Source organism: Diceros bicornis, chromosome 6 (genome assembly GCF_020826845.1).
Source record: "Diceros bicornis minor isolate mBicDic1 chromosome 6, mDicBic1.mat.cur, whole genome shotgun sequence".
In the NCBI taxonomy this organism is placed as follows: Eukaryota; Metazoa; Chordata; class Mammalia; order Perissodactyla; family Rhinocerotidae; genus Diceros; species Diceros bicornis.
Window position 1 is genome coordinate 14,211,772 of NC_080745.1, and position 12,132 is coordinate 14,223,903.

Here is a 12,132-nt window from a genome sequence, read left to right on the forward strand (position 1 = left end):
ATTCTACTCCAGTGACTGATGGAACTTACAGGAACATGGCAGGTGACACAGCCTGGACTGACTGCAGGAGGGCTCAGGGGGGCAGATTCCAAAAGAATGATACAAGTGCCTTAATGAAGCTGTCCCTTCACAGAGATGCTCTGAATCCCTGGGACCACAGTGACAGCCTCTGACTTTTATGTTCACCCAAGGTGCAGTGGTGAAATATTAGATTTCAGAGGTTACCATGTGGTGAGTGATTGAATCACTTGTGGGCTGGGCCCCCTTATTTCCAGGTTGTCTAAAGGACTGGGTGTTGTGCCATGTGGTGGATTAAAGATGGCCACAAATTCTTTGACATTCCTTCCATTCAGAGGTGGGGTCTATGTCCTCCTTGAGTCGGGGTGGCCTCTGTGACTGCCTGGACCAATAGAATATGGTGGAAGTTACACTGTGCCAGTTTCCAGGCCCAAGCATGAAGAAACTGGCAGCTTCCACTTCCTGTCCCTTGGAATGCTTGCTCTTGGAAGCCAGCTGCCACATAAGAAGTGCAACGACCCTGAGGCCGACCAGCTGGGAGGAGCCTAAGCTCCATGGAGCAGCCTTAAAGAATGAGATGCCATGTGGAGAGAGAGAGGCCAAGGAGCTCGGAGGCGCTAGACATGTGAGAGAAGAACCAGCCTAGAAGTGAATCCTCTAGCCCTAACCGCACCCCCCAGCTAATGCCCCATGGCGCACAGATGAACTGCCCAGCTGAGCTTTTCCCACATTCCTGACCCATAAGATCACAGGCAAAATAAAATGGTGTTTAAAGCTACTAAGATAGTTACATAGCAATAGGTAAGTGGAACATGCTGGTAGCTTTCATGTGCCCCTCTCCAGACCCACCCTTCACCTTATCCTGTCCCTGTCCCTGATCTTGTCCTCGATTAGAACGAACTGCATCAATGGGCTTCATGTTGGGTTCAGCCACTGAGAACCCCGGGCAGAGAGTGGCATGAGGAGAGTGAGAAGAGGACATTCATTCCCCAGCTCCTCTCTGCAGTGTCTCCCTAGGCTGTCTGCATCTCTGCCAAGGGCCAGAGCTCCTCCTAAGGGAGCTCTGTCTCCAGGACATTCTCCTTCTGGATTATTCTGGCATTCTCTCTCTCCCAACCAGGACTAGCAGTGCTAATGGCCCTGCACACTGGTATATACCTGTGCACACTGGCCCACATCTTTCTAAATATCCCAATTTGAATGTGCCATATGTTTTTGCTGGAAAGAGATTCACGGCCTGTGGGAAGGAGGATTACAGAACCGAGACTGTGGGTGAGGGAGCCAGGAGGGAGATTTGGGGCTAGTATTTTCCCAACCACTGGAAAAGGAAAAGTGCCCCATCTACAACCTTCCACATTCTGGCCACCACAAGACAGAGTGAATTTTGTGATCTTTTTCCTGCCATGAGGTCAGGGGACAAAACTCCTTCTAGCCTCAATCATTCAGTTCAGAAATATTCTTGGAACTTGGTTTCTTAAGTTAAATTCCATGTCAGAAACAATGGGATGTGGCCTGATAGTTTAGGAAAAGCAGGTAGAGAAGAACTTTTCCGTTCTTGGTCTCTGTTTTCTTAGCTAAAAAATGAGGGTAATAATCATTCTCATTTTACCTACCCCACCGACATTCTGTGAAGAACCAATGGGCTAGCGATAGGGAATGCGCTGTCAACTAGGAAGTGTTCAGTGGTGTCACTGGTAGAAGCAGCTGTGCTCCTCCTCATTATTCTGCTGGATGCGTGACATCTGAAGATGCATCCTTCCAGGGTGAGAGTGTGAGCAGATTAAAAGATTACCTTACTTGAAGTAAGGTAGAATTTTGCCAAGGCTTGGATGTGACTCATGCACGTTCAGCGGTTAGTGTGCAAGGGGGAGTTATTCAGAGGGAGAGCAGCCTCGGCTGATCTCTGCCGTCTGCTTCTTCTCTCCTCTTCCATACCAGGCCAGCTGTGTGTCTCTTACGAAGAATGGCCTCCTGAGGAAGGGCCAGATGGGATTCTGCATGTTTGAGGGTCTTGTGTAAGAGGGCAGGTTTTAGGTTTTTTTCTCTTTCAGCAAAAAGTGGGACTTCAGGTTAACAACTGGTGACTGTGAACCTCAGGCCTGCCCATGGCCCCTCTGCATGGGGTGCCCTGGAGCCCAAGCCATACTGTGACCTCACAGAGGGCAGTCAGGGCCTGAGTGTCTGTGAATCCGGACAGTGATGCCACAACCTTGACAGCTAGAGCACTGCCCATCTAGGGGTACATCCCAGGGGTATTTGCTACTAGGCACCCTAGTTATCTTCTCACAAAAAGGGGGTCATAATCATCCCCAAGAAGGACCATAGCACAGAGGGAAGATGTGGCTGGCCATGTGCCTGGGGCCTCTCACTCCACCCTCTGAGCCTGGGGCTTTTTAGTACCCTGAGGAAGGTCATGCCTCCTGCAGGTTCATCGAGGCACAGAGCAGGTGCTCAACCCACGATGGCATTATCATTATTCCTGTGAATACAGTTCTTTGAGGAAGGGGGTCTGCAAGCCCTCTCAGTTCCTGGGAAGCCCAGGGAGTGGAAGGGGCCTGAGCAGCTCACCTCGTCCATCTCTCAGGACGATCTCGCCGTTGCCGGTGATCCAGCGGTAGCAGGGGAACTCCATGTAATCTCCGGAGGGCGTCTTCAGCGTGATGTACTTCAGGTACCAGTCATCATGGAGCCAGTACTTGCGCTTCTCGATTTTGACCAGCTGGATGTCGCCCAGTTCTTCATCCACTGTCACATCGTAAGAATCAACCTGAGAAGGAGAAAAGGCAAATCAGACCATCTGGGGTCCCATGAGCCTTTGTATCACCCCTTAGTTCACTTAGCAAGGCACTGTGCTGTGCCCTGGGTGACATGGATGGACAAGTCCTGGGCCGTGGGTGACAGAGATGGAAGTCTAGTGAGTAAGGGATGGCACTGCTCAGAGAGGGACATTCTGCTGTCTGCATGTGGCTCAGGCTGGAGGAGGTGGAGACTCCAGGCAGGAGTTCCCTCTGCTAGGCCGTGCAGTGAGGGTCCTTTTCAGCTGCCTCCACTCACAATGAGGGCAGTAGGCTGCTGGCCTTTCCACCCTGCCAGGCTGGAGGGGCAAACTGGCCCTCACACACAGGGGCAGCCCATTACAACTTGCAAAGGGCTTGCTGAAAATTGCTATGGCTCCCCACAACAACTTTGGGAGTTATGACTTGTGTCACAGATGAAGATAGTGAGGCTCAATAAGTCTCATGTCAGCTATTAATTGGCAGAGCTGGAATTCCAGCACAGCCACTTCATCTCTCTCTTGTTCTCAGTGGGGTGAATAACTGAGTGAAAATGGGGAGGCTCAGGTACAAGTGAAGTCACACAGATTCAAGTCCTCCTGGGGCATCTGCAGTTCCTCGAGCCACAGTGATGCCGAGAAATTCAGACCAATCAGTTCCCCCTACGTCTGTGGCACGGCCGTGGGTAGAGGCTGGCCTTGTTGCTAAAAGGCGCCACCGCAGGCCATGTGCAGCACTGCCCCTCAGGCCCCTGGGACGGAGCTGCTCAGCACCCTGTGCTGCCACGCTCTTGCCTCCAGAAGATGGGCGAGTACAGTGGCAGTGCTGGGCAACCCTCCCTGCCCCGTGGCTTCTGGAAGATCTGTGTGTCTGCAGCTCTCAATGGCAGGTGGGAAGAAAGGATGAGGGCTCAAGCATTGCCTTGGCTGTTCCAAAGACAAGCAGGTTTGAGAAGCCCTGGACTCAATGCCCTCCCAAGGCAATTTCTAAGCCAGGTTTCACAAATCCTTGAACTTTTTCCTTGTAGCAGAACCCAGAGTTCTCAGCATGATAGTGAAGTAAATGGAGGGGAAGGGTGGTCATCCTGCACGTGACCCCATGCATCTGTATTTCCATCCCTCTCCCGCCAACCTGCCAGAACAACCCCTGGGAGGGCTTCATAAGAGGAGTGGGAAGTTGCATATTTCAGCAAACCTCTTGGCTCTGAGCACGGTGAGCAGCTTGCATGTTGTGGTTGCCGAAGATGCCAGACACTGTGGGTAGAAAGCGGAAACCTCCTTCCTGTGCTCTGTGGTCTGGGCCTGGGTCCTCAGTTAGGAACAGTTTCTGAGGACCGAGGAGCCCGTCCTGTGCTGGCTCTAACAAGTGTGCAAGCACATCTGTCCTGCCAGAATGCCCCGTCCAGCCGGATGAAAGCACCTTCCTGCCCCACAGCCTGTCTTGCAGGAGAGCAGTGAGGTGAGGCCAGGTGAAGCCTCAGAGTAGTGACCCCCAGCGCCTAGGGGACCTCTGGCAGGGGGCCTGTCTGTATCGTGGGGTGCTGACCCTTGGGGAGAAGCCAGCAGGCCCCGAGATGCAGAGTTGGGAGAGGAGCCCCCGTGAGGGGTGGACAACCTGAGGAGCTGGGAGGAGGGGGAGGAAAGGAAGGATGCAACTCCTATTGGGTAGCTTCTGGGGGCAGAGAGAGAAGGGAGACCCCTGAGCTGAGGCATCAGTGGGCCAGGACAGGAAGGTTCTGACGAGACAAGAGGCCCAATGTCCATCTGGAAAAGCAGAGTGCAGACTGGGTAGCCTACGACTGGATAACTGTAGGGCCCACCCCACTCTGGGCCTCGCCTGCCATGGGGATCTGCAGAGACCTCGGCCCTCCGTGGAGCCAAGACAGAGATTCCCACCCAGGAGTGTGGGGAGAGAGCAGTGAGAGGCAGAGGACAAGGTGAGCCCAGTGTCAGGACAGCTCTGCCAGCCTCAGGGGCTCTGAATTCACATCCCAGCACCAAAGTGACTGACCATGGGCCTGGGAAAATAGCCTCATTCCCTGAGGCTCTGCTTCTTCATCTATCAAGGGGAGATAATGCCTAGCTTGCAGGACCATTGAGAAATACAAATGACATGATGCCTGAGCGGCCTCCTTTCTCCAATGGCACAGGCCACCAGCTACTATGTTTATCAGAACCAAGTGGTCCTCCCTCCCTGACTCCTGGGGGTCACAGGGCATCAGGCCCCACACTGCCTGAGAGCAGCCGTGAGCTAGCACGGGTCCCTGCACTGTAGTCCATCCTTGACTACATCTGCCAAATTGAGTAGCCAGAAGAAGATGTGGGAGAAAGAAACTGAGCCCATGAGCTCAAACTTCTTCTCTCAAAACCTGGAGGGAATTCCTGTGAGGGTGGAGAAGAGGCCCTGAGGGGGGTGGGGTGGGCACTTTTGGTGCTGGCAGTGCAGGTTGCACAAAGGGAAGTCAGTGTGTGGTGAGGCCTGGGCCTGGGCTGGGGGTGGCTGCCCCAGGGGAAGTGGCTTTCCTGTGGTTCTGAGAGGCTGGAGGGGCTGCTGGTGCCCAGGGGTTGATGCCAGGAAGGCTGTGGCAAGCGGGGAGAGGACAATCATTCTAGAGTAACAACTGCCATGAGCATATGAGGTGGACATTCTTATGGAAGGGAGGAGCCCAGCACCTGAGAATACAAAGGGAAGAGGGATGGGGCTAAGCGAGCCAAGACTGGGCGATTCTCAGAGGGAGGGTCAGATGTGCAGTGGGGGGTGGTGACTGACAAGGACGAGATGAAGCAACTTCTCTGAGGGAATGGGACAGTGGGGTCCCCCTTCGGCACACAGGAGTGTGTGTGCAGTCACAGGACTGTGATGCAGTCACAGGAGAATGGGATGCTCCAGGTCCCCCTTCCCCACCCACCCCTGCAGGAACCTGGCAGAGGACACTGGAGTTTCACCTAAGATGAACAGACTGGACAGACTTACAGGGACTCAATATGCCACCTGACGGGGTCTTCAGCAGGAAGAGAGGGACAGGCCTGCCAGTCTGGCTTGTCTCTGGCTCTCCCTGGCTTCAGGCCCGCTGCTATAGGAGGTGAACCATGCCTGGAGGAGTTCAGTCCAACTCAATTCAGGAAGTCTTAGGGACAAAGTCTGGTAACTGTGGCTCTGGCATCCAAAGGAGCCATTACTGGAGAGTCACAGAGGATTGAGAAAGGCCTCCAGGAAGATCTCAGGGTCACATACATTAAACAGCAAAGTGAGGTCTTAGGAAGGTACACCAGCTACAAGGCATGACGACCTCCGTCCTGCCTCTCTGTGGGCCAGTATGCTGGGAAAATGCTGTATCTGTTGCCCACTTGCTGTGACATGTTGAATTCTCATGTCCATTCTGCACGGTGGACAGTATCAACAGTGAATGGCCCATAACAGGCCCACAATAAACACAGTACATGTGCGTGGCCGAGTGGATGATTATCCTATTTTACAGATGGAAACCAAGGCCCAGAGAGTTCAGGCAGCTACTGTGCTAGTGAGCAATTGGTGGACCCACAATTAGAATCCACACCTGCGTGAGGGTCCAGCCCTGGTTCCTTGCACTGTTCCTCGTGGCCACATCGTGGGAAAAGCCCTGGACTAGGAGCTAGATGACCCGGCTTTGAGTCCTGGTTCAACCTCTTGATAGAGTATGAAAGGGCATCATGGGGTGGGGTGGAAGGACATGGAAAAGCTTCATAACAGATGGTGTGTGACGCAGCTGACATGCGAGCTGGTAAGATTTCACAGGTGAGGTGAGTGCAGAGAAGAGAGGGTCGGCAGAGCATTTCAGATGAAGGGAACTTAGCAGTTCCCTCAGGTGGGGAATTCACACAGGGGAGGAGGTGGCTGGAGCATGGAGTTCCTTGGGGCAGAGGTGGCCAGTGCAGTGGTCAGATGCTAGAGAGAGACATGGAGCCAGGGAAACACGCAATTCACCAGCCTCATTTCATAGAAGGGCTAGTTTGCTGGTTTTGCTTGTTGCTCTCAATTCTACATTGGATATATGGTTTTAAGGCTTTTGAATATTTCAGCAAAGTGTTAGCTGGTCAATTTTCATTTGATCTTTATATCAGCATTTTAAGAAAGGTTTCATTTGTCTCTGCCCCAGATCCCTGCTGTTGCTGGGACAGGGAGAGGGACCTCTCTGCTGGAGCAAGGACAGAGGAGAGTCATGATGTGGCCCAGCCTGGGCTGTCCGTCTTGGAGGGGACTGATGGGGGCTGATGGGCGGTGGGAGGGGAGAGGAGGAGGCTGTAGAGTAGAGAAAGAGGGAGATTAAGGGATGGACAAGGGAGAGAGTGGGGCAGAGAGAGGGGAGACTAAGGGGAAGAACAGGGGAGACCAAGGGGCAGAGAGAGGGAAAAAGGGGGCAGCTGTTAGAGAGACTTAGGGACAGAGAGGGGAAAATGTGGGACAGAGACCTGGGGATTGAGGGAGCAGAGAGGGGGACCTGGGGGAGACTGGAAGACAGAGTGGCAGGAGGAAACTGGAGCAGAAAAGCAGAGAGAAATGGGGGACATTCGGGGACTGTGGGGAATACGGAGTAGAGGAAGGAAGAGGAGGCAGAATGCAGGGAAGAGATGGGACAGAGAGGGAAGATGGGAATAGAGAGAGAGATTGAGAGTCATAAGGAAATATTTATTCTTCATTAATATATTCTTATTCTTGAGAAGGAGGTATTCAGGAATGTATTCTTCATGAATATATTATAAGAATATTCACTGAATATATTTAAGAAGTATATACAGTTATAAGACTTGTTTACACTGACTGAATATATTCAAGGACAATTTATTAAACATCACTCTATTGCCTTTAGCTTTCCTAAGAGTGCTGTCATGGAATGAAAATGGGTCAAGTAAGATTTCCCAGAAATCTTCAGCTCTGTTAAAGTCATCCCATCCAACTTGAATAACTTTAAATTGACCGAGTTAAAGAAACAAATCAGTTTGTCAAACGTGCCTAGACTTGGGCTGGTCTCTGGGCTATTCGGGTCCACAGTCTGGACTTTCCCCAGCAGACAGTGGGGAGGCAATGAAGGGTGACCATCTGCAGGGGAATCTCACCTGTGAGGGATTCTGATTCCTAGTCCCGTCCTGAATCACTATGCAGAACTCGGATGAGAATAATCAGGGATCTGTGACCAATTTATTGAGAAAAAATCAGTCCTGTGCATTATTTGACTGAATTGTGCATGGAGGAGTAGGGGTGTTGACCTGCCAATGACCTGGAAATGATTGAATTGGTTGCCTGGAAATAGTCTTTATTGTTGCTACTGTTACTGTTGTTAATCATATTGATTGTAACACTTCTCTGAGTACAGTCATGCATCTCTTAAGGACAGGCATATGTTCTGAGAAATGGGTTGTTAGACAATTTCGTTGTCGTGTGAACATCATAGAGTGTACTTACACAAACCTAGATGGTATCGCCTACTACACACCTAGGCTATATGGTACCAATTTTATGCGACCACTGTGTTTATGCCGTCTTTGACCGAAACATTATGCCGCGCATGACTGTAAAATGAAATAGCCCTATTTTCTTACCAAGTATTTCCTCTAAGGTTTCTTTTTCACCTTTATCCAAAAGAGACAGATTGTCCTTTAAGAGGCACTAGCTAGACAATGAGGAAGTAGCTCTGGGATGTGCAAGACAAAGTGTGGAGTAACTTTGCATCAACAGGAACTTTCTCAAAAGCTGGGTTTTCCAAAGAGCCTTTGGGAGCTGGCTGATTCCTCTGCAGCGCAGCAGCCCCTCCTGACTTGCCCTCTCTCACCCCAATGGAAATGTGACATGCAAATCTCTCCTGAAATTTGCTTCTGGGACTCTCACTGAGGTGTTTAATCACAGTGGCATTTGAATGAATTCTCAGGGTGCAGAAGCCAGAACAGAGGGAGGGAATAATTAACAGAACAGTGCCTCACCCCTCCTCCAACGACTTGTTAGGGCCACACCACTCTGTCTCCTCTGGGGAGAAGCCACACGTGGGGTGCCCTGTGCTGCCCAGCGCGAGCCCAGCCTGTGTGGTGTGTGGAGAAGAACAGGGCCCACTGGGGCCCACTTATAAAGGGGAAGTAGTCTGTACCCTGTCCTCCTCCCCGAGGTGTGGAGGGAGTCCATGAAATGACGGAAATAAATGAAGGTGCTTCAGAAATGGCAGGCGTTGTCATCATCCCAAATGGAAGACTCATTAGGCCTCCTGCACGGCGGTCCTCAGGGCCAGTTCCCTGACTGGGGAACCAAACAATATATTCTTAGACTCAACACCTGACTCCCTTGAAGAGAAGGGAGCTCAGGCCGAGTCAATATGCTGAGCTTGGCTAAGTGCCAGGTCAGCTTACAGCAAGATTATGAGGCTTCTGAGTAGGGATCAAACCCACTTTGAGTTTGTAAAATTCCTATTATTTACTTTTAAAAGTTCCTATTATTTACTTACTTTAGGCTCTGCAGACCTAAAACACACTTCCTGAAATTTATCCAAGAGGTATTCGATTGAACCATATGAAGTTGCCAGTTTTCTTTGTCAAAGTCAACTATGAACAATTTCATATGGTTCGATCTAATAATCAACTAAGTGGTGAGAAGACAGCTTTGTAAAGTCTAAATCTTTTTGGTCCAGTTCAGGGGCTGGAGGTGGTAGAAGGGAACAGATATTCCCTGGGCACCTGCATCATGTTGGGACTATTACAATAGTCATTTAATGAGCCCTTCCTATATGCTTGCCACTGGGCTGGGCACGTCACAGAACGCTCGGTGAGGACCCATGACCTGCCATGTTCATGGAGAAAGCCATGGGGCTGGAATTCACAGCCAGGTCACCAGCAGGAGATGGGGCCACTTGTGCATGGCCTCACACAGCACCTGGCACCACAGACTAGAAGTGTGATAAACACTGGCTTCCTTGGCTCCCTGAACTCTCACAGCTCCAGGGCCTCTAGTGAGGAGGGGAAGAGGAGAAGCCCTCCTCCCTCTTCTTCATCCACTGAGCCCTCACACCTCGGGTGCAAGTGTTCCCTGGTGTGCACTCTGCTGCCAGGCAGTGACAACCTCCAGGTCTGCAGGTTCACTTGTTCTTTCGCTCTAAATTCCTCTGTCCTGAGAATGTGAGCTACCCAGGTGAGAAGAATCGGCTAGTGCCACTCTGGGCCACCAGCTGGCCTTGGGCTCACCCAGGACTCCTGGGCCAGCCTGAAGCCAACACTTCCATTTCACATTTGGGGAAACTCAGGCCCAGAGAGGGAACAGAGTGAGCTAGGGGCCAGGCCCAGATGGAACGCAGGCCTCTGGACTCCCAGACCTGCGCTTTCTCCCCACAGCTCGCAGCTGCTCCGCGCTGCCCTATGTGCTTCACAGCAGGGCAAGGGCCCGCAGGGTCCGTGAGCACATCCCTCCACCCCGACGACCCGCACAAGGAGCCCTACGAAGTGGGCCACAAGTAATGCTGCCCACAGCACTAGCCCAGTTAAGAGGCCTCTCAGAGCCTCGGGTCCCCATCTGTGAAATGAGAGCAAATTTTGCACCTTCTCCTGCTCCCGGGGGAGAAGCGCGGCCCCCTTGCAGACCTAACCCTGGACGCCCCTCGCCCCCGACCTTGGGTCCCTCCGTCCGGGTAGGGTCCTGGACACGCCCCACCCGGTCCCGGCCGCCAAGAGGGGATCCCGGGCGCTCCCCCAGCCGGGCCCCTGCCGCCCGACGGGTCCCAGGCGCCCCCGGCCCGGCCGCGCGCCCTCACCGCGCCGCGCTCGAAGTCGTTGTAGAAGGGCTTGTCCAGCAGGTGCTTCTCGCTGCAGCCCGCGGAGCCCACGAGGCTGAGGTAGATGTAGTCGTCGGTGCCAGCGAACCACTGGCTGCCGGTGGCCACGGTGACGGTGTAGGAGGGCATGGCGGCGGGCAGCAAGCGCCACGGGCCGTGGGTGCAGCCAGTGCCGGGAGCCTCGGCGCCGGTCCGCGCGCGTCCGCACCTCGCCGGACCAGGCTGCCGCTTCCTCCTGCCGCCCGGGCCCGGCCCCCGGCCCCCCGCCCCGCCCCCTTCTTCCCCCCGGGCCCCGGCCCCGCCCCCACCCCGGCCCAGGCCCCACTCCCACCCTCCCGGCCCCGCCCTCGCCCCCGCCCCGCTGCCTCTCTGACCGCTCGGGACCCGCCTCTGACGCGGTAGGTGTCACCTATTCCTGAGTCTCACCTCCTCGGCTTGGTGTCAGGGGACCTGGGCAACCTCAGCTGTCATGCCCTCATCCATCCATCCATTCATTCATTCACTCAGTCTCTCATTCGTTGTTATCACTCTTCACCCTTCGTTCCTGCCTTGGCTTCCCTCGGTGCCAGGCTCCTGTAGGGCGCCGGGGTTGGGCTCCCAGGACGCCTAGAAAATAAAACATAGTCCCTGCTCTCACCAAGTTCCCAGTGTGAGGGGAGGACGCGCGACCAGGACAATTACCCATGCTGTGGTTACTTAGAGCAGGGGTGCTCTGGGAGTCTATGGCTGGAAGAGAAACCCACCTGGGGAGTCAGGAAGGCTTCCTGGAGGAGGCCACTGAGGGTGGAAGCTGGAACGCAGAGACTTCTGTCAGCATTGGCTTCTTCCACAAGTTGGCTGAATGTCACTCTGGCCCGGACGCAGGGGGGCACCGAGTTGAGTCAGATGCCAGCCACGCTCGGGTCGTGAGATTGGTAGTGTAGAGTGGGAGGCAGGGCACCCAGAGAGAGGGAGGCCACGACAAGGAAACCCAGGTCTGGACACCTAGAGGTTGTCTGGAAGAGGTCAGTGCGGTTAGGGAGGCGAGGGGCTGAAGAAAGTCGGGGGCGGGAAGGCTGCACGTGTGGTGGGAAAGGAGTCAGGCATGTTTGAGGTAGCTCATGGGAGTGGACCAATGGCTGGAAGTCCTAGGGAAGAAGACGGACTTCACAGCAAGTACGTTCCAGGAGTTAGAGCCGGTACCTGGGGAACGGGCTGCCTGGCAGAGTAATCATTGGGCTTTCTAACTTGTAGTGGGCAGAGGTCTGGAAGGGATGTTAGTGGAAGGCGTTGTGCGCCAGAGGGAAGCTTCCCACTGCTGCGACCTGATCTCAAAAGTCTTCTGTATTCGCTTACACCTTCCCCACACCCTCCCACCCCCCAACTTCGGAACTGGGTCAGACTGTGGTGCACATTCAGTAATGAGCTGAACTAAAATTAAAAAATAAGTTCATTCCGTGTGAGGTGGTGGGTATGTCAAGACACCTGCCTTGTACCCTCACTTTTGGTGATGGGCAGAGGCAGGCCAAGGGAAGGCTCCCCATTTCTGGGAGCCTGGGCTCCACCTGATGGCAAATC

The 12,132-nt window shown here is 53.5% G+C and overlaps 1 protein-coding gene across 5 annotated transcripts in view; it reads right to left on the reverse strand.

Moving 5' to 3' along the window:
• The window catches only part of ALOX5 (arachidonate 5-lipoxygenase), a 57,713-nt gene extending 46,950 nt beyond the window's left edge, over nt 1-10,763 (reverse strand). For 3 of the 5 annotated variants that reach the window (XR_009220411.1, XM_058542889.1, XM_058542888.1), the window contains exons 1-2: nt 10,555-10,763; nt 2,587-2,785 (exon numbers count right to left, since the gene is read on the reverse strand). Coding sequence is in view for 4 of the 5 variants with exons in the window: in XM_058542889.1 (XP_058398872.1) it covers nt 2,587-2,785; nt 10,555-10,704 (349 nt within the window). In the remaining variant the exon portion in view is untranslated. Of the gene's footprint in view, nt 1-2,586; nt 2,786-7,885; nt 7,957-8,907; nt 9,749-10,554 lie in introns of those variants that run through there. The other 2 variants (XM_058542892.1, XM_058542891.1) reach the window with 2 other exon arrangements.
• Between the last annotated feature and the right edge of the window lie 1,369 nt (nt 10,764-12,132).